This window comes from Pseudonaja textilis, chromosome Z (genome assembly GCF_049901715.1).
Source record: "Pseudonaja textilis isolate UNSWEBS1 chromosome Z, rPseTex1.2, whole genome shotgun sequence".
NCBI lineage: Eukaryota > Metazoa > Chordata > Lepidosauria > Squamata > Elapidae > Pseudonaja > Pseudonaja textilis.
Genome location: NC_142008.1, coordinates 17909071 through 17930204, shown reverse-complemented (window position 1 = coordinate 17930204; position 21134 = coordinate 17909071). Strand labels below are relative to the sequence as shown.

At 34.8% G+C, this 21134-nt stretch overlaps 1 protein-coding gene across 1 annotated transcript in view; it reads left to right on the top strand.

The window, feature by feature from the left end:
- Positions 1 to 21134, top strand: part of SVIL (supervillin) — a 115304-nt gene that overhangs the window by 28235 nt on the left and 65935 nt on the right. Inside the window, 4 exon segments of the mRNA XM_026710066.2 lie at positions 10129 to 10198; positions 15417 to 15508; positions 19217 to 19274; positions 19395 to 19534. Coding sequence (XP_026565851.2) covers positions 10129 to 10198; positions 15417 to 15508; positions 19217 to 19274; positions 19395 to 19534 — 360 coding nt within the window.

Genomic DNA, 21134 nt, shown 5'->3' with positions numbered 1-21134 from the left:
GGAAACTCCTGGTTTAAAGTAATAACAAATTCTAGCTGTAAATGGATGTGCCCAAACTTTCAACATTCTCTAAGGCAGTCTTGAATTATTGCCTAGCAATAGATCTGAGTGAAGGAAAATAAAATGCATTAAACATGTTTCCCACTGGAGAAATGATCTCATGTCAGGAAACTTTATACCAGAATGAAACTTACATAAATAATATCCAGTAGGAAAACATCTTTTGAGGAGTGAAACAAGAAAAAATATTCTCCATTATATATTTACACACCCAAATATGTGTTACATTTTAAATGAATTCCTCCCTTTTCCACATTTGATCGAATGCTTTAGTTGTGATATGACCCACCGCAGTTACCATTTGGGATTGGGGTTGAAAAATATCCAACATTTGCTGATTGCCAGCCAGCCCATGCAAAATGAGTAAGGTTTGTTGATCAGAATGCATGTGAATCTAATTTGGGAAGAGGAAAAGTATGAAAAGCAGTTGCATCTTGCAAATATTATTGTGAGCTTCTAGAAGGCATTTAACTGGACATGTTAATTATTACGGTGGGCTTTTATTCATGTTTATGTAGGTAATGGGCAGTTGCAGCAACATAAGCTTATGGATAATTCCTGATACGTCAGAACAACTCATAACTGACCTGTAGACCTTTTATTACCACCTCTAGTAAAGTTACCTGTTGGAGTCAGTTGGCCAATTCAGCAACCAAGGACCAGACCTCTACAAATGTGTTTTCTAGAAAAAAAATATTGTGTTGACTTTTCCCCAGGAATAATAGCCAAGAAACAGAAGGAGTTTAGGGTGAAATGTTCTAGGATGAAGAAAGGAATATAACCGACATAGATTTCTAGGTGTGGTTACTATAGTGCCATTAAAGTTTGAGTTGTGTTTTCTCAAGTCAATTTTTACTCAGTTACCCTCTTAGCTTGTTGGATGCCTAATTGTCATATTAGAATTGTTGATATGTTCATACTTTCTCTTTTGAAGCATTTATCTTTTCTTTCAGTGTAATTCATATGACCCTTGACTTACAACAATTCATTTGGTGACCATTCAAAGTTACAACAGCACTTAAAACATGACATTTTTTACACTTATGATTGTGGCAGCATCCCCATGATCTCATGATCTACATTCAGATATTTGACAACTTCAGATTTATGCCAGTTGCAGGATCCCTGGATGATGATCACTTCTGCAGCTTTCTGACAAACAAAGTCAATGGGGAATCCAGATTCACTTAACAACCATCTTACTAACTGAATGACTGCAGTGGTTCACTTAACAAATGCCTCCAAAAAGTCATGAAATGAGTCAAAACTCCCTTTACAATTTTTTCATTTAGCAACATAAATTTTGGGCTCAATTGTGGTCGTAAGTTGAGGACTACCTGTACTCATGCAAGGCCTACTTTGTTATGTGTTTTAAATAATTCATAGTTTATTTTGGAGAGTGCCAGTTTTTGTGGTGGGGTTTGTAATCTGGTAACATGCTTCTTCAAAACGACTAGGAGGCACTAACTGAAGGTATTCCTGTCATTCATTTAGAAAAGGAAACATGTATTTTTTTCTTTGCAACTTGCTCCCTTAACCCTGGTAGAGGATAGAAAGAAAAAGCTGATATCAAAGACCAGCTGGAGGCAATGCCTACTACATCAGACCGGACTCTTTGGGAGGGTGGGGCAAGGTAGTAGCAGAGATACCTGTTTTAGGATGCTTCAGTCTAAAATGAAGTCAGTGTAAATTAGTTCCTACATGCTATTGCAACTTGAAGTATATAACTCAAACTTTACTGATGTCAAGTAGATGACTCAAGTTTTTCAGATGCTAAGTACAGCTTTACTTTGACTGTGACATTTTTGAAAATCTCTGCATTCAATGCACTAAGAAGAAAGTTCACTTTCTTCCTGGCCTACAAATCATTTTGTGTTGTTGAGTCAGAAGTATAAAATTTAATGTATTATTGTTGATTGGTCACACAGTTCTTCCACAACTGGATTTGGTATTTTTCGCCATCTATTGAGTTCGTCTTAAGCGTCAGGCTGTTGTTTTCAGAAGCGCCACTTGATTTCCCCCTTTTGTAGCTTTCAAATGGCCTTGATTTATATTAATCAAACTTATCCTTTGAATTCACACCTGATAGAAGTAGCAATTAGTTAAATACATTTCAACTTTTGCAAAGGCTGTTGGCTGATCCTCTCCTCACTCTTTTTTTCTGTAGTGACATTATTCCCTAATTTTTACATTTTATGCTGATGGGTTGTATGCTTAATCCCCCAAGAAAAGATCAAGTGCTCTAGTTTGAAAGAAAAAAATCTGCTGTGATATTCTTTGATGTATTGGAACTGGCATGCCCTGTTTTTGCCATGCTTATGTCTCATTGTATAAATAAGCTCTCCTCTTTGGTATGTGTGTGAATCCATTCTATGTGAGTAGAAGAATTTTGCTAGCTGCCTTAAGATTTGCATTCCCAGGTGGAATTAGATCATGATTTATATGTCTGCGTCAGAGAAATAGGTTTGACATCTGTGTGAATAAAACTTTTTATATGCTTGCCTAGTAATTGTATTACAGTGGGATGTTTGAAATATTTCCTCATATTTCAACCTATTTTATCTTCTAGAAAAACAACTCAAATTGAAAAGCAATTTTTAACTTAATTCATCTGAAGGGAAAGAGGGTATCACCATTTATGCAACTTTGGCTCTGAGTATTTATATCATCCAAGTTTGTCACTTAGAATAGAATAGAATAGAATAGAATAGAATAGAATAGAATAGAATAGAATAGAATAGAATAGAATAGAATAGAATACTTTATTGGCCAAGTGTGATTGGACACACAAGGAATTTGTCTTGGTGTAAATACTCTCTGTATACATAAAGAAAAGGTACATTCGTTAAGAATCAAGAATCATAACGTACAACACTTAATGATAGTCATAGGGTACAATCAACAATCAAATCATACTAGGAAACAGTCAATATAAATCTTAAGGATACAAGCGACAAAGGTACAGTCCTACAATCACAAGTGGGAGGGGAGGGTGATAAGAAGTGATGAGAAAATTAACAGTAATAGTAGTGCACACTTTGTAAATAGTTGAACAGTGTTGAGGGAAATATTTGTTTAGCAGCGTGATGGCTTTCGGGAAAAAACTGTCCTTGTGTCTAGTTGTTCTAGTGTGCAGTGCTCTATAGTGTCATTTTGAGGGAAGGAGTTGAAACAGTTTATGTTTGGGATGTGAGGGGTCTGTAAATATTTTCACAGCCCTTTTTTGACTCATATAGTATACAGGTCCTTGATTGAAGGCAGGTGGGTAGTAATTGTTTTTTCTGCAGTCCTAATTATCCTCTGAAGTCTGTGTTTGTCCTGTTGGGTTGCAGAACCAAACCAGATAGTTATAGAGTGCAGATGACAGACTCAACAATTCATCTGTAGAACTGTATCAGCAGCTTCTTGGGCAGTTTGAGCTTTCTGAGTTGGCGCAGAAAGAACATTCTTTGTTGTGCTTTTTGATGACGTTTTTGATGTTAGGTGTCCATTTTAGGTCATGTGATATAGTAGAACCTAGAAATTTGAAGGTTCTACTGTTGATACTTAGAAGGCCACTATGGAAGGTCTAATATTAATACTTCAGCCTAATGTCCTTCATATGTATTGGACTGCAGAATCCATCAACCTCAGCCATTTAGTGTCCATAGAAATCTTATCTATACAATAAAAAACTTGGCTGTGGCAAAATGGCACTAATGTCTGTCTGTCTGTCTATCTATCTATCTATCTATCTATCTATCTATCTATCTATCTATCTATCTATCTATCTATCTATCTATCTCTGAGCCACGGTGATGCAGTGGTTAGAGTGCTGTATGCAGGCTACTTCTGCTGACTGCAGTTCAAATGTCACCAGGCTCAAGGTTGACTCAGCCTTACATCTTTCCGAGGTTGGTAAAATGAGGACCCAAATTGTTGGAGGCAATATGCTGACTCGGTAAAACACTTAGAGAGGGCTGTAAAGCACTGTAAAGCAGTATATAAGTCTTAAGTGCTATTGCCATATCATGTATAAGAGATCCTTTAGTAGTACCATAAATTTTGTACCAGCTACAATCCAGAAATTCTATATGTGCTACTTTTTTTTTCAAGAACCCTAGGTACATATTTATCTTTGGTTCTTTATCTTTACACAGTAGAGGTGAGTTTGAATTAAGCACCCAACTAAATTATCTACTTCCTTTCTTCCACTAGTTTTCCCTTCCCTAATATTGTTACAGAACATATTTTTAATTGTCTTTCATTTGAGGATAGGAAACATTCCTGAACCATTGCAGAATCTTACTATGAAATGGTGTCTATGTGTGAAATATATTCAACTTTTTTAACAACCGATTGTCTGCTGTAATGACTGACTGGGTGGGCATGGCCAGGGGCGTGGCCAGAGGTGTGACAACATTCAGTGTTCTGCAGCACTCTGCCAGTCAAAACGGGGTACGGGGATTAATTACAAAATGTGGACTTTGCTTTGTGCCATCCAGATCCAGTGAGCAAGGGATGTGAACTACATTGAAAATACATTTTTGTTTGGTTATGAAGAAATATTCCCAAAGTCAGATGTATACTAAATGTAAACTGACTTTTAGCTACACATCTTCCCAGTAAACAGCAAATTTTGAAGTTCCAGGTGAAGAGGATTCATTTTAGAATGAGTAACCACAGTTTGCACATTGGAGGCTCCTAAAGAAATGCTGGGAAACTATTTTAAGGAACATTTGAGGGAGTGGTGCAAAAAAGCCCTTCTCTGCTTGAGGCTGTAGAGCCCTGGTACCAATCAAAACACTGTTTGTGAAGCAACTAATCAACACTGACAGGGTAATCTACTAGTATATGAAAATAAGACTAACTCCACTCCCTTCTAGTACCGATGATGTCACCTAGTTTGGTAATGAAACTTCTGTGAGAAAACCATCAAGCCCAGAGAACACCAAGGACCCATAGTTCAACCCTGAGCTACAAATGTTAGCTTCTATTGATAAACACTTTTTGATTAGAGAGACTCAGAGCTTGCCTTATATGAGATGGCTCCCAGTGATTTCATTCTAAATCTTGCTATGATTTCTATAAATAAGGCATATAGAATTATAATGGCTGAGTATTTAATCCTTCATACATCAAAAGAATTACAAAGCTAAGGGATAAATGAATAAAAAACAGATTTGAAAAAAGAAAAAGCTCAGGAAAGAAAGAGTAAAAATGTAAGAAAAAGGAAAAGAAAGAAAATCAAAAAAGAATGACTTCCAACTTTCTTTGATAAATATATAAGTAAAAATATATCAAACTCTTACTCTAAGATTAAAACTTGTCTGCATTATTTCCATAATCCCATATCTAATCATCAAAGTCCAGTTCAACTTTTAATTTCAGTTTCTTACAAAAAATCCAGTAATGGTTCGCTTTAAACACTATTTGTTAAGGATACCACAACTGATTTAATTGCACCAAATTCTAAGACTGAGAAACGCTGATCCACAGATAGGGATTTCTCCATTCCTCTTTTACTGGTTCTTACTTACTTATGAGCAATCATAATGTAAAATCCTCTCTTTCACCCCATTCCAGACCAGCCAGTGGTGGGATTTGCTGTTTCGCTGAACTGCACAGAATCTTAACAGCCGGTTCGCTGGAACTAGTGAGAACCAGCTGCAGCTCACCTCTGAATATATTGTATATGGGATGTAGTTCCATAAATAAGACACTGGCTGTTCTTTATTTTTTGTCTTGATCTATATCAGGGGTGTCAAACTCATGTCATCACAGCAGCATCACAAGACATATCAGGACTTTCTTCCCATTCGCTAAACCGAGCAATGGGCGTGGCCAGCACATGATGCATCCAGTTTGAGGGCCAGCAGTTTGACAGCCCTGATCTATAGGAAAGGAAATGAATAGGAAAAAGAATTCAAAGTGGTTCATTTTCTAACACCACCAGTTTAAAAAGAAAACAATAGTTGTATTCAGTATCTAGCCCAGTTATAACAATTATTATCTGTGGTTTTAATTATAGTTCAGTGGGATTTTTGGAGGAAGAGCTACATGTAAGATTTTGATGTATACCAGATTTTCTGCCTTTACACTACAGCTTCTCTCTATAATCAACCAATTAAAACATTCTGTGGAGCAGTTTAAATAAAAGGAAAAGCCTACTGCCATTTTTTGAACTATTTAAGTAGTTGAACTTGTTCCCTAGTTATTTGGGAATGTGAACCACTTTTTCGCTTCAAATGGAAAATGGAGAATTCTGACCTGGGAGTTGTACTCTTGATATATCTCAAAGGGCCAGGATGAGTCTGGACTAAACACTTGGAACTCTGTGCTTAATTTCTTGTGGTTTTGAGGGTCTGTCTCGTGCAAAATTAATTCAAGATGATAGGAATGAGATTCACATGTCTTCTGCTTTTCAATTGCTGCAAAAGAGAGCCATATTTCATGAAACAAGGTATCTGAATTTGAGTCAAATCTTAAATGTAAAATACATAAAACATTCACTTGTCTTGAGAAGAAACCATATTTCTTTTTTTAAAGGAAATATAAGACTTAACTGCTTAAAAGCAGTTTAGAAAATTAAGGTTGAAATGAAGTCAGAAATCAAATTAATTTTGTCCTCCTATTTTTGCAGCTGCGTTCTTAATGCCATGTATCTGAAATTTAAAATATTTTGCAGATGGATGGCTCTTAGAAGTCCTTCATTTTGCTTAGCTCTTATCCTATACTTTCAATCATGGGTTGCTTTATTAGGAGGCCCATAAAATTAAACTTTTAAAATATTTTGCTAGTAGCATGTTCTCTAGAGAGACATATCTTTGGCATAATGAATGAATGAATGAATATATATATATATATATCAGCAGGAATCTTTTCAAAGAGTGGAGTAATTGGTTGTTAAAATTTTCTGTTTAAGTTATCACTGTGGGACAATGGATGAAGTTCCAAAAACTTGCCAAGAAAACTGCCAGGATTAGTCTTTGCAGTTGCCAGCAGTCAACATTGACCTGAAGACACACACACACACACACACACACACACATACACATGAGTGCTTGTGTGCGTGTGTTTGTACATTCATTTTGACAGTTCAGTTGCATACAAATTCATAGAAAAGATTTTCCGTTTTCCTTAGGAAAAGAATTATATCCATTTAAAAAATTCTGGAATATAAACAACTACTTAACTAAGACTTTGGAAAATCTGTGATATTACCATTCCAATCACGATTATCCAATTTGCTTTACCCTTCAGGTGCTTAATTTTTTTGCTTGAAATATGATTACTGTTTTGAGCTGTTCCAGTTTTCCAGCCTATTACTATGCATTTACTGTACTCCCAAGGACGTAATAGCCTTGCAGCTCCAGTCCTGGGCTATGGACAATCTCTATACAACATTACTAAGATAGACCTGCTTGGGGCCAGGGTTATCTAAGAATTAGCTGTTTTCGTGGTTTCCTCCTTTGCTTGAGTGTCTTTGCATTCTGCATCCATGTTCCGAAATCCTTGGATATCCAGTTGTTTGCAGAATGTCAGATATTTGGAACAGCCAGGTAAGAATTATATCCACATCAAAAATAATGCAATTCATTGTCATTTATATGCTTTCTAAATGTAAACAAATTGCAGAATCAAAACATCTCTTCTCCTTCCCCACCCTAATAGCAGCAGAACACATTAGCTTCAGTTATCTGCATTCATTTTAGCACTTTGTCTTACTGCTCCTTCAAAGAATTGTCTTTTTTAAAAAAAATAAATCGGATTGTATTAATCATGTAATTAGCTTAGCTAGCAGTAAAATTAATGCTGATGCCAGAGTACCTTTAAAGCTTTTTTTTTTTTTTACAATTCTGTTCATGTCTTCATGACAAACTTACAATAAAGGGAGGATTGGTTGCTGACTTAAAAATATTTTTTTTTAAAAAAAGCACTGTAAGATTCAAGAGCTCAAACTTGGAAGCAAAAACCATATAAAAAACCTTTAATAAACTTTTCAAATATGTGAAAGCTGCTTTCCAGTGAGTTTTATTAATAGAGTTTTAATTCTGAGTCTTCTGAGTAATAAATTATATTTCTGAAATGGAAAAAGTACTAGACATGCTTTCTGGATTAGCAGTTATACCTGTTGAGAGAAGAACATTAAACTTCATTCACCACGTTTAAGTAAAAGGGATTGGGGAGGGTGAGATTTTTTTAAAGATATACTATCAAAAGTGCTACACTGATATATTAACACTAAAAACTTCACCTATGGAACATTTTGAGATTATAGTAAATTAAAACATTGTGGAATTGGTTGTAGAAAGTGTGTTCCAAATTTTAGGTTCAAGTATTCTGGTGTGGCTTGGTATTTCATGGCTAATAGTGTGCCAGAATAATTGTCTAGACCTTTTCTTTTTCATAACTGTTCTTCACCCTTCTCTGTGTTGTCCTTCAGGAATACAAAAGAACCTACTGTGTGTTCTGAGTTGAGACTTTCATGGTGGAAAGAGTTACATTCCAGAACTTTTATTGAGTTATATACCATTTAAAATTTTATGTGTGCCTGGTTCTAATTTAACCAGACACAAAACAGCTGCCTTTTTTAGTAGTACCAAGTAGATATTTTAACATGATTTTTGAGGGGATCCTGAGACCTTTCCTTTCTGCCAAGATGGATCGTTAGTTGCCATCCTCTAGCTGGTACCTAACTCTAATTGTTGCCTGTTATATGACTTCCCTCTAAGGTAAGAGATGACAGCTAAACACATATTGTGCACCTTCTGGCTACCATTAGAAGGTATCCAAATAGGGAGGAAAATTCTGTTTTAATACCAATGTAGTTAAAAACAATTTAAGATTGTCTCATGCATGCAATATTATGGAACTTTGGTAGAAAAAAACATGTTTGGTAGATAAGGTGTATGATTGTGCCACTGTTAGTGCAAATTCAAAAGGACTGATTTTCAAATTAAAAGCATAACAGTATATAATTTGTAATCTTTAATTTAAGTAATGCATGTTTTCTTTGTTATGGGGTGATGGGAAAAACCTAAAACCTCATACAGTACACCAGAAATAAAATGAAGATCTCAGAAGATGTTTCTTGTTTTCCAAATGATTAATTTCTCTTCTGGTACACAAATAACATTTTATTGATTATTGATCTCTCTTTTAGTTGAGAATCATGGAAATTGATAAGAGAAAGATAGAAAATGAGGAGTGATTTAGGGCTGGTTTGTAAAAACAATTCAGCAATGCCATCATATAGATGGCATAATGCAAAATATGGATGCAAAATGGCAGCCACATGTCACCAGTTTGGGGGCTTCATTCGTGTCATAGGTTATTGTTGTTAAAGGCTATGCAATTTTTCTTCCATACTTTTTCATATAATCTTTTCTTACGGTTTTATTTACATCTTGTCTTAAAAATATCTCTTCATAAGAGACTTTATCAGGGTTTAGGAAAATTTATGCATTTATTGTTGTCCTAGACACTCTGCAAGACAGTCTGGGATCATTTTGAAGTTAGTATAGACACTGAAGTCTACAGAAAGGGTTTTTATCAGATGTGCAGTCTGGTAACTTCTCTTTGTAGTTATTTTTGCTTCTTAAAGCTATCCCTACCAAATTGTTTGTATTAAGAAATACCAGAAAATTGCTAGTTATTAGTATCTGTTTATTTATCAAATAGATGATTATTGATGATTATGAATGATTATGATTATTTTCATGGAAGTACAACACAGAAGATGTTCTTTCTAGAAAGAGGTATGATTTAATACACACACACACACACACACACACACACACACACACACACACATACACATGCACATTTTACAAATAACTTATACTATATGATAGGTTTGTACAGACCAAACATTGTTGAAATAAGATTTAGAAGCATTTTTACAGTTCTAGGTCATACTTCATAAGTTTCTACTTTCTTTTAAACTGACACTCTGCCCAATCTTGACTGCTTTGAAATATGAACACTTAAATCATTACAAGTTAATTGCTATTTAAGGTTTGAAGATTTATTCCTTACTGTCAGACTGTGTATTGGTGGATAACTTTTTCCACCACTCTGTTTCAGATTTTGACAAAGAGAATTTGTTTACGTATAAAACTCCAAGATTACTCCAGAACAGGAGGAGGACTTTAAGGTAAATCATTCTTTGCGCTTCTTGTGTATAATGAGTTAGTTTGCAGTGAGAACAGGTTAATTTCTTCATGACAGTGATTTGGGAAGAAATTCATCTATAGTGATTGTGTATAGGATCACTGTCACTCCTTAAGATATGTGTGTAATTGATACACAAACACTAAATCTTTGAAGGAGGAATACCATACATTCCAAAATGAGCATTTGATTTTGTGATATTTTTATGCAGTTCTCAAATAGAAGTATGCAAGTCTTTTGTACTGATTTAATGTCATGATGTTGGGGTCCTTTGCTGTTCATGCTTTTGTCACTGTATTGTACAAACATTAGCATGTACATCTTTCAAGTAAATACCACACTTTAAGTTCTCAAGAAAGCAGTTTTTAACTCCAAAATCTTATACCACAATAAATACATAGTCTTGTGCAGATCCATATATGCACATGTGTCAAGTCTCCTGTGGGAGCAGCATTGGCTTTTGATTTCCTCCAGGTCCAATTTAAGGTGCTGGTTATCAGCTTCAAAGCCCTACATGGCTTGGGATCAGCTTATTTGAAAGACCATCTTCTACCTGACCTACTAGAGCAAGGAGGTAGGGAATCTATGGGTCCTTTCTCCTAAGGAGGTACATCTAGCAGGACCAAGAAGAAGGGACTTCTTCGGGGCAGCTCCCTCCCTGTATAACATCATCTCTGTAGAGATAAGATTGGACTCCACTCTTTCAAAAGGCCCCAAAGACTTGATTTTAGCATTTGGCCAAGGAGTCACAGAATGGGGTGGAGCCTGGAACAATCATTTGATTAGTATCACTAGGGAGTAGGGAGTTATTGCTTTTTTTGTTTTTTGTTTTTCATATGAGGTTTGTATTTTTGTATGCTACCCGGAGTCACAGAGAATGAATTGGGTAGCCATATAAATGTTCATAAATAAATAAATGGTAGAAGAGATCCATATCTAGTATTTTTATATATCACTCTTAAATGGTTAGGCCTTGAAAAATGCAGTATAATACGTTTGTCTTCATTTTGAGATGAAATTTGTTAAATTTTGATACTCTTCCCCATAGGAGTTCAAGGTAATAGCTGTCTTTTGAAGAGAGATAAAATGAGCCATAATGACACAATATAATTCTCCCCAGGGTTTATGTTAATCACAATTAGGTTAATAGAATGGATGAAAGGCTGCATGTTACAACATAGTGAGGTCTTTGTCACAATTAATATTTGCAATAGCACGAGAGTTTGGCAGGATAACTACGAAGTTTGCTTAAAACTACCTAGGTTTAAAATGGTAAAGAAAAAAAATAAAAAGATATAATTATGTGGGCCATGTTTTATGGTCACTAGCAAATAGCATAAGTTGCATTTGGGCGGGGGAGGAGAAATACTTTTTTTATGATCCTTTTGTAAATTATGAAAATATTGAGTCTTTTTCTTGCACTGGATGCTGTAACAGCAATATATATATATATATATATATATATATATATATATATATATATATATATATATATCTCATGACTTCTGTTTTTAGAATAGAATAGAAAATAGAATAGAATAGAATAGAATAGAATAGAATAGAATAGAATAGAATAGAATTTTTGTTGGCCAAGTGTGATTGTACACACAAGGAATTTGTCTTAGTGCAAATGCTCTCAGTATACATAAAAGAAAAAATACATTTGTCAAGAGTCAAGAATCATCAACACTTAATAATAGTTATAGGGTACAATAAGTAATAAGCATTTATTCATTTATTAGATATTTTTAAATCCCTCTTTTATTATTTTTTATAAATAACTCAAGGTGGGAAACATGCCTCATACTCCTTTCTCCTCCTATTTTCTCTACAATAACAATCCTGTGAGGTGGGTTGGGCTGAGGAAGAATGACTGGTCCAGCCACCTAGGCTTTTATGCCTAAGGCAGGACTAGAATTCTCATTCTCCTAGTTTCTAGGCCAGCACTTTAACCACAACAAAAACTGGCTCTAGAATTTGTATTGCCCACCCCGCACCCCTTCTGTACTCAAAGGCTGCTTGGACAAGTCTCTACAGTTTTCTTGACAAGGTTTTTCAGAATGGTTTGCTATTTACTCATTCATTGGGCTAAGAAAAGTGACTGACCCAGTTACCCAGCTGGCATTGTGTCCAAGATGAGGTTAGAAGTCTCTCCCAATTTCTAGCATGATAGCTTAAGACTACACCAAACTGGGTCTTACAATTTGTAAACAATTACTTCTAATTAACTATAATTTGTACTTTCAAAAATGGAATTAAAGTAAGTCTATAAATAAATTGTCTATAGGTTATTAAGTTACAAGACTGAATTCTGCTTGAAATATGACCTGTATTATAACAAAATATTAATTTTCCAAGTGATTAATACCCATTTTCTTTTTTTTTTAAATAAAGTATATTTGGGTTTTCACACATACAAAATACAAGTAAAATATCTTTTTTGAAAATAGCATGGTCCTGGGTTGAACTTCTTTATACAGACACAAAACTCAATTTCATGCTCCTTTTTGTATTCTATTCCATATCTTATACTATTTTACATTTTCTATATAGTTTTTCCCCTCTTTTAATTTTCTCAATTTTATTTTAATTATCTCATCTCAATTCAAATCATTATATTTATGCTTTTGTCTGTTCTGTTTCAATTTCATATTATCTTTTCTCATTAAACAAACTTTCCCCTGTAATTACTAATTGGAGTATGACACCTTTATATCTCTTAATTAAATCCATTCAACTCTTATTTAAACTTCAATACCCATTTTCACAACATTAAGATTCTGAGATGAATTCATTAAGAATGAAGTAAATTCTGTTGTAAGAGACGTCATGCATGATCTAAAAGTTTTAACATATATATATTTAATAAATATAGAGGAAATATCTCAAACTATATGGGAATAATATAATGAGAACACTAAGCTTAAGAGGTTGTCTTCCAGGTGAAATTCAAGACACCGGTTGTTACCTGATGTACGGTATACTTGAAGGACCAGGTCTCTCTATTTCCTCTACTATCCTAAGCCATTCAATCTGTCAGGAGAGGCATCCTCCAGCTCCTAATGATTAAAGAATGACATCTGGGGTCACCAGGAAGTGTGCCTTTTCTCTCATAGCATCTGCCCTTCGGAACACCTCGTTACCCATAATTAGCTTAACTCAACTTCGCTAGCATTAAGGAAAGTGCTCAAACCAAGCTGTTCTTCCAGGCATAGGAATGAGCAGATTAGTGAGGTTTTGTTGACGGCCATTGAGAAGTTATCCTCAGTTGCCATTTTTTGCCTTCCTATTACATGGACTTTTTTTTTACTATATCTATTATTTTTTATTTATTCTGTTATTTTCAAATTATTTTTGCCACCTAAACATGGATGCATTAATGAAGGATATATTAACTGTTTAGACTTTATCACTGTTCATATGATATGTCTTCATATGTATCTTCAATGAAAATATGTCATGGAAGTATAATCAAGTTTGATCTCCAAGTCTCCAGAACAGGAATAGTTGTTGGGGTTCTTGGTGTCATCTGATCTCGGTTATTTTCTTGCAAACATTTAGTTATCCAACTAGTGTTAGAAAACAGTTCTGTTTTCTCTCTGTTTATGTACCAGTGCTTAGCCTTGTCAGCGTTGGTGCAAGTGTTGTTTTCTTTTTGGTAGTTTCTTGATGATACCTGGTTGGGTGATGAAATATCTACCAGAAAACAGCAAGTTCAAAAGGCACCATGATCCCAGTCCATCCTTGGGCTACAAATATTCTGTTGTATTGATAGAAATGACTTTTAGAAAGGCAAACTTTCTAAAAATATATGGACATTTCAAAATTTAATTTGCATTCATTTTTCATGCAATCAGCATAAATCTGGTTGCAATCAGAATTTGCTCCCAACTAATTACATTAATATATCAAATTACAAAATGGTGTACTGCATGGCAGACACTTTCTGTACTAAAAAGTATTCTAACTTGGTTTCTTTTTTTTCAGTGTATGTGTATAGGCTAAACGAGACTTCAAAATTCATCAATTAGGAATATATAATCCAAGAACAACACTTAAGATAGAGAATGAGACTTGAACAATAATGCATTTTACCTGATAGATGCATTTTGGCATCCCAGGATTGTTGTCTGCAGATATCTTGTAACATCTCTATGTCCTCTATACATAGAGTATGTTAGCCTGTAATCACCATCACTTCTAACCATCTAGGACAATTGCAAAGCTTAGAATAACAGAAGCTAAAATCATCATAAAATGATATGCTATTTTTCTTCAAAACTTTATCCCCAAATACTCCCAAGTTTTGTTGTTACAAAATTTATTCTGCACTTCATTCAAAGAGCTCAATAGAAATTTACAGTAAAATTATAGTACTGTAAGAATATGTCAATGCTTATGTTAAAACATAGGTTGGAAGAGCTCCCCATCTCACTTCGAAAACTATCGGGACATTGCAAAGACAGGATTTCAACTGAAAAAGAACTCCCTTTTCTGGTATCCTTCTATTAGCTTTTGATAGGAAATACGCATGGTATGCAGTTGTTTCTTAAGGAATCTCATGCCAAACCAACTGATGTTCCCCAAATGAATTGGATCGAAACCTTGAAAACCCCTAACTAGCATGGCTGATATCAATGGTTATATGAATTACACCCAACATATCAAATGGATTACCTAGGCAAAATCAACTTGTGCTTGGAAACACACAGGGATCTTTCAGAATTGGAAAATTTCTCACTGCTCCCAGCAAATATTCTGGCTGTTCAGTGAATATAGAAAGAATGTAAATTCTTGTTGATCATGTCTCCATAAAAACATAAAAAGAGAAGTTTCTAAGTACCAGTGTTATGGAATACTATGTTCCATGCTAAAATCAAAAGAATTATCAGCTACAAAACATGATTAAATAATTTTTAATCTCTGTTAGCATGTGTATATGTGTGTTATATGTGTATGGATAGGTTTTATTGAGAACAGGCAACAGAATTTCATTTTTCATGTGGACCAGTGTGCTCACAGTAAAAAAATGACAATAAAGATTATCTTCATTTTTGGCCAATGTTGAGAACTGGTCCTATTCTTCTTTATTTCATATTATGTCCATGATAAAAATAATATGTTAGTTTTAATATACTAAATAACTAGATTAATATCTGGAGCTCCTACAGCTTTGTTAAAACAAGATGATGGTGCTTTAGTTTTCAGAAAGAGTTTTCATTTGAAGATAAAGAAGACTTTTCAAACAGCACTAAAGATATTGATGCCAGTCTTTTAGCAGTGTTGCCAAAAGGTATGTACAAGGCTTATAATAGTAATGTTTTCTTTATAAAGAGCATCATAATATATGTATTATAAGACACTTAATCTTGGGAGAGAATTTATTTCAGTGCATGCTAAATGTGACAAAGCAGAATAAACATTAAATATGTGTTCTTCCAATACTTCAGTTTTACTACTAAACAATGAAACTCGACCATCCATCAGCTCTTTGCTATGATAATCATTGTTTAGCTTCAAAAATTGAACTTGGGAAAGCATTTATTAGATGTTTATTCTGGCATGCTACATCTAAGCTATAAAGAATTAGTTATATTTTAATCATGTTATTCTTAAAGAGATTCAAATTTTTAGTAATATTTGCCTTTAAAGTCCATGTCTAATTGCAGTTGTTTAAAATCATATGTCTTGTTTCATTCAATGACTTGCATCCAATTAGATCTCTAAAGTGGGCATAATCATATGTGATACACTGAATGAGCAGACTGAAGTTTTAACACATTTTCTTCATCAGAGAATTTGGAAGAAAATTATCTAATTTAACATTATTTGGCCTTAATACTCCACAAGCACACGGGTGGGGGTGGGGTAGAGAGAAATTGGAACAATTTGTGAGGAAATAGGATTTGAGAAGTGTGCTTAATATATCTATTTCATGTCTTAGAACCCTTCCAGCTCTCCTCCTACATACAAACTGTTGTAGATGTAGACTCCATTCAAAATGGAGACATAGAATCTTTGGTGAACAAATTTCTCACCCTTGATCTAAATGTTCACCCTGGACTTCAGTGTGTTGTAATCACAGATCCAGTCTAGATAACATTGAGATGTGACTCACATTACTTATTATAGAAGAAGGCAATTGCTGTTTTGCACAGGTGCAGATTACCAGATTGTAGTTTCCCTTAAGCGCAGCTATTCTGTTTTTGAATCTTTTAACTTTTCGTGCTAAGTGTTTGGTACCACATTGCTTCCCTGAAATGATTGAGGTTCTCATTGCAACACAGTTGGAGCAATACATAAAAACAAATGTCCATGGGTTGATTTATATGAATTTCTAACTCTTCTTTCTTTTGGACCATCTTAAGATATCATTATTAAACTATACTGAATGCCTTTCTCTTGTGGCTGAAATTACAATAAGGCATTCAATTTTGCTTTTAAAATAAAATAAATAAAATACTGACCTGAGGTCTATATCTAAGAGGAAACCTTTTATGCCTTAAGAAGTTTCTGCCAGATATTTGTACCTTTGTTATAATAGGAAGATTGTTCCTTTCTGTAATTTAAAGCTCCTTGAAAGGCAATGAAGTAGGCCAAAATATGCTCTGTCTTTTATTACTTTGATATATTTGGGATATTCCTAGGGCTTGCATATCTCAACTCCTGAAATGTGTCTGTTGGGTTCATTAAACATACTTTGAACAACATACAGCTTTTAAATGATTTCTAATGGAATATATTTTAGCATTACCCAGTTTATATTATGGAGGCAGCATGCTAAATAAAGTTGCTGCTGACATTCTGCATGCAAAATCCATAAAATAAAAGTATTTAAGGAAATCTGGGACAAATCATTACTAAGGCACATACTTTTAAAATGCCTTTTCCTTCTTTTCTAATTAAATTGCCTTTTCTGTTAAATTGTGGCTAAGCTCGTTAATATTCTGTAGCTCTCTTGGGCTGGCTAGGGAATTCTGGAAGTTGAAGTCCACACTTCTTAAAGTTGCTAAGGTTGAGAAACACTGGGCTAAACTTTATTCAGCATATCTCTATGAAATTACTTGTCTTTAGCAGAATTGTGAGTGGAGTAAGTAGGTGACTTGCATTAGTGTCATATACACTGCAGGATGTACAGAAAAAGCACCATTTAAGGGTTTTTTTTTCCGGGAATTTATAATCTTCTGTATATCTGATGTGAATTTTGTTTACATGAACATATTGCAGAAGTCTGTGTATTAATTTGTATTTACATTAGAATTAAAATATTTTAACAATTCTCTATGTAGATAGGATCAAACTAGTTAATTGATATGACCTCTCTAGAATTTAAAGCATGAAAAATGTATAGCCCTAGATAGATTTGTGTGTGCTATTTTTGTCTCAAGTCTTGCTCAGAAAAGTTTTGGGAAATACTTCTCAAGGCCATTTCTTTTATTTCACCTACAAAATTGCATCATATATACCTATCCTATAGTATAGTACTCAATGCAAACTTTGCATTATTGCATCTGTTCTTCAGTGACTCATTTGGAAGTATGGATCAATGGCTTTCAGGCATTAGATCATATAAAGAAGGAAAGTCCATGTAAGTTGGAGGGTAAAAAAATATACTTGACATTATTCCTTGGAGTTTCAGTATGGTTCCACTGGTAGCACGCTAAAAGAAATGCATGCTCTGATCATAAGATCCAGTTTTGTATTAAAGGCTAGAATGAAGAGGCCATGAGTTTTAGTCCTTCCCTAAATGTAAAAGCTAGTTGGATGGTTTTTGATCAATCACATTCTCTTAGCCCTAGGAAGACAAAGTTGGTGACAAATCAGTTCCTAAAATGTGGACAAGAAGACTGTAGAGACTTGTCCAGGCAGTCATCGAAAGTCAAGACTGATTTGAAGATACAAAATGTTAGACTCTTTTGACCAATGCATCCAATAGTGGTCATTTTGAAACTCTGAGCAGTGTATAATTTAAGCAATTATAATATAAAAAATTCTAAAAATATAGACAAACATTTTTAAAAAATTAAAAATTAAAAGAATTAAAATTACAGACCACAATCACCTATTGCCCATAATGAGAAAACCACCTTAAAATGTTGCTAGCTCCCTGGAACCCCCTAACCTGGCTACATAACCACGTCTTGAGGGACTTCTTAAGTGTTAACAAGGACAGAGCTTACCTAAATTTAAAGAAATAATATTCCATAGCATAATAAGTAATATTCTATAGCAGGGAAGTCCCACCTCCTAGGCCCCATCAAGTGTCCTCTCTATCAGATCTAATGGGATGGGCTGATATTATCAGGAATTATCTCAGATAATCTCATCCCATGCCATGAAAGGCTTTAAAGCAGGGGTCTCCAACCTTGGCAACTTTACACCAAACGGACTTCAACTTCCAGAATTCCCCTGCCAGCAAAGCTGACTTCTGGGAGTTGAAGTCCACTTTGCTTAAAGTTGCCAAGGTTGGAGACCTCTGCTTTAAAGATCAAAACCAGCATCCTGAATTGAACCAAGAGAAAAAAACCTTGCCGTACAGTCTTCTGTAGATATCAGCTATGGAAGAAAGACAGTGAAGGTAATTGAACAAATAAATGTTTAAGGAATAGGTTGTAATACATTTTGCTTTGACTATATATCATTATAGAACATTTTACATATAAGTTAGAGCAGCATTTTTTAAACTCTAAACTTTAAGATGTGTAGACTTCAGCCAGCTTCTCTGGCGAAGGGATTCGGAAAGTTGAAGCCCACATATCATAAGATTGAGAAACACGGAGTTAGACTATTAATATTATTCTGGTAGAGTTAGTTGCTTGCAAACTTTTGCATAATACATATCCTATGGAGAGCATAAAAGATAAACTGGATAAGGAAATAATTGGTAAGTGATCACTACCTCATTTCATTTAATGAAAATTGCTTTGTGAAAACAGAAGCATTTCTTTTTGCAACTATATTGTTTCAAATTTGTAATGTTTATTTATTTTTTATTTTTTAGTTTCTGAATTAAGAAAACTCTTTGAACCAAACAGGCAGGATATTTTGGAAATGAAAAGGTATTTCTCCATTTTTATGTTAAGCAAAGTAAAGATGGTTTTGTAAAAAATTGTTTCATCTTCCTTTTCCCTAGGTGACATTTATGTTATACTCTCTTATTTTTATTATCTCTTTTACAGGAAAGAGAGGATAGCTAGGCGTTTAGAAGGTATTGAAAATGATGTTCAGCAAAATTGTCCTGGGTTAGTCACCCATCGTTTGTTAGAAGAGGATACACCAAGATACATGCGTGCAACTGATCCATATAGTCCTCATTTTGGTAAGGAGTATATTTGTGATATATGTTGATATGTCCAACTGCTGTCATAAGTTTGAGTTCTTAGAAGCTGTCATTGGCTAGAGTGTTACAAATGTTACTGCTTTTATGTTATAAAGACTATTAGAACATTTTTAAAGGTATTTTATCATTGGTTAAATTCAGACATGCCTGTCCACACAGTATCAGATCTGGAAGAAACATCTATTAGAAGAGCGGAGATCATTTTGGGCTGCATTCACTGGTACTCCCTAACTGTTTCCAAAGAGTTCTTCATCTCTCTAGTGTAGATACAATTGGTTCTAAACTTATGACCACAATTACCACTGGAGTTTTGGTTGTAAGTTGTTTTGATTATAAGCTGAGGAACAAACATGTCCAGGCCCAATTTTTCAGTGATGGTCATTAAGCAAATCACATGACTGTAAGTCTTAATCATGTGGTTATTAAGAGGACCATATAATTGTTAAGTGAATCTGTTCTCCCAAATAGGTGCTTTTTTGCCATCAATAAGCAAAATACATTGGAAACTGGCAAAAAAAAATTGCAAATTGTGGTCACAAGAGATGCAGTGCATTTTTTTATAATGGCTGGAAGTTTTTATAGTTGTTAAATGAACGATCTTAAATTGAGGATTGCCTGTAGATCAGGAGTGTCAAATTTGACTTAATTGAGGGCCGCATCAGGATTGTGTTTGATCTCGGGGCTGGGGTGATATGGCCAGGGTGGGCGTGGCCAGCTCGACATCACTGGCTCCATTTTCGCTGGCAGAGAACTGCAGGAAGCTGTTGTAGCTGAAAATGGAGCCCAGGCTGGCCGTGGGTGGAGGCCATGCATGGCCTCCCTGAGCTCTGTTTTCGCCGGCAAATAGTGGCAGGAGGCTGTCACAGCTGAAAACGGAGCTGCATGCAGCCCTCCCTCACTCCATTTTTGCTTGCAGAGGCATTGCAGGCCAGTCCTTCATTGTTTCCAGGGCAGCCACATAGGCCAAATCTATCCAGCCCCTAGGCCTTGAGTTTGACATTCCTGCTGTAGTTAGTTCATGAAGCTGCAAGTCAAAGAAGGATCAAAGCAAATATCCCTGTTTTTTCTCTAGTGGCGTATGGTAAATGCTCATCACTTCTAGCTCCAGCTGAGAGTATGTTGTATCACACAGTTCAGATACACAGATGACTTTATAAGGACCTAGAAAAATCTGTTTACATCAGCATCAAAGTTAGCCTGAATATCGGAAGAAAATAAAGCATTCAAAGTGTAGGATTACAAAACTTTGGATATGTGGTAATTTTTTAAAAATACAAGTCATACTTAGAAATAGCTGTTTTCTAACCTTAAATGCTTAAAAGATATTTTTAAATATATTTGTAAACACACATTGTTTGATTCCGAATGCAGTAGAAACTAGAGAATTCCTGACTCTACAGACATAAAATGTCTTTAAAAATGTGATTTTGATGAAAAATCCATTTTTTGAACCTGAGGGAGAGAAGGAAAAAAATCTAAAAAAGTCCATAACATCTTTAACCAAGATCTGATGAGTTTCCTAACTCAAAAGCAATTGGCAGAGAAGTGAAAGGCTTGCACCCCAGTTCTTTTAAGCTTT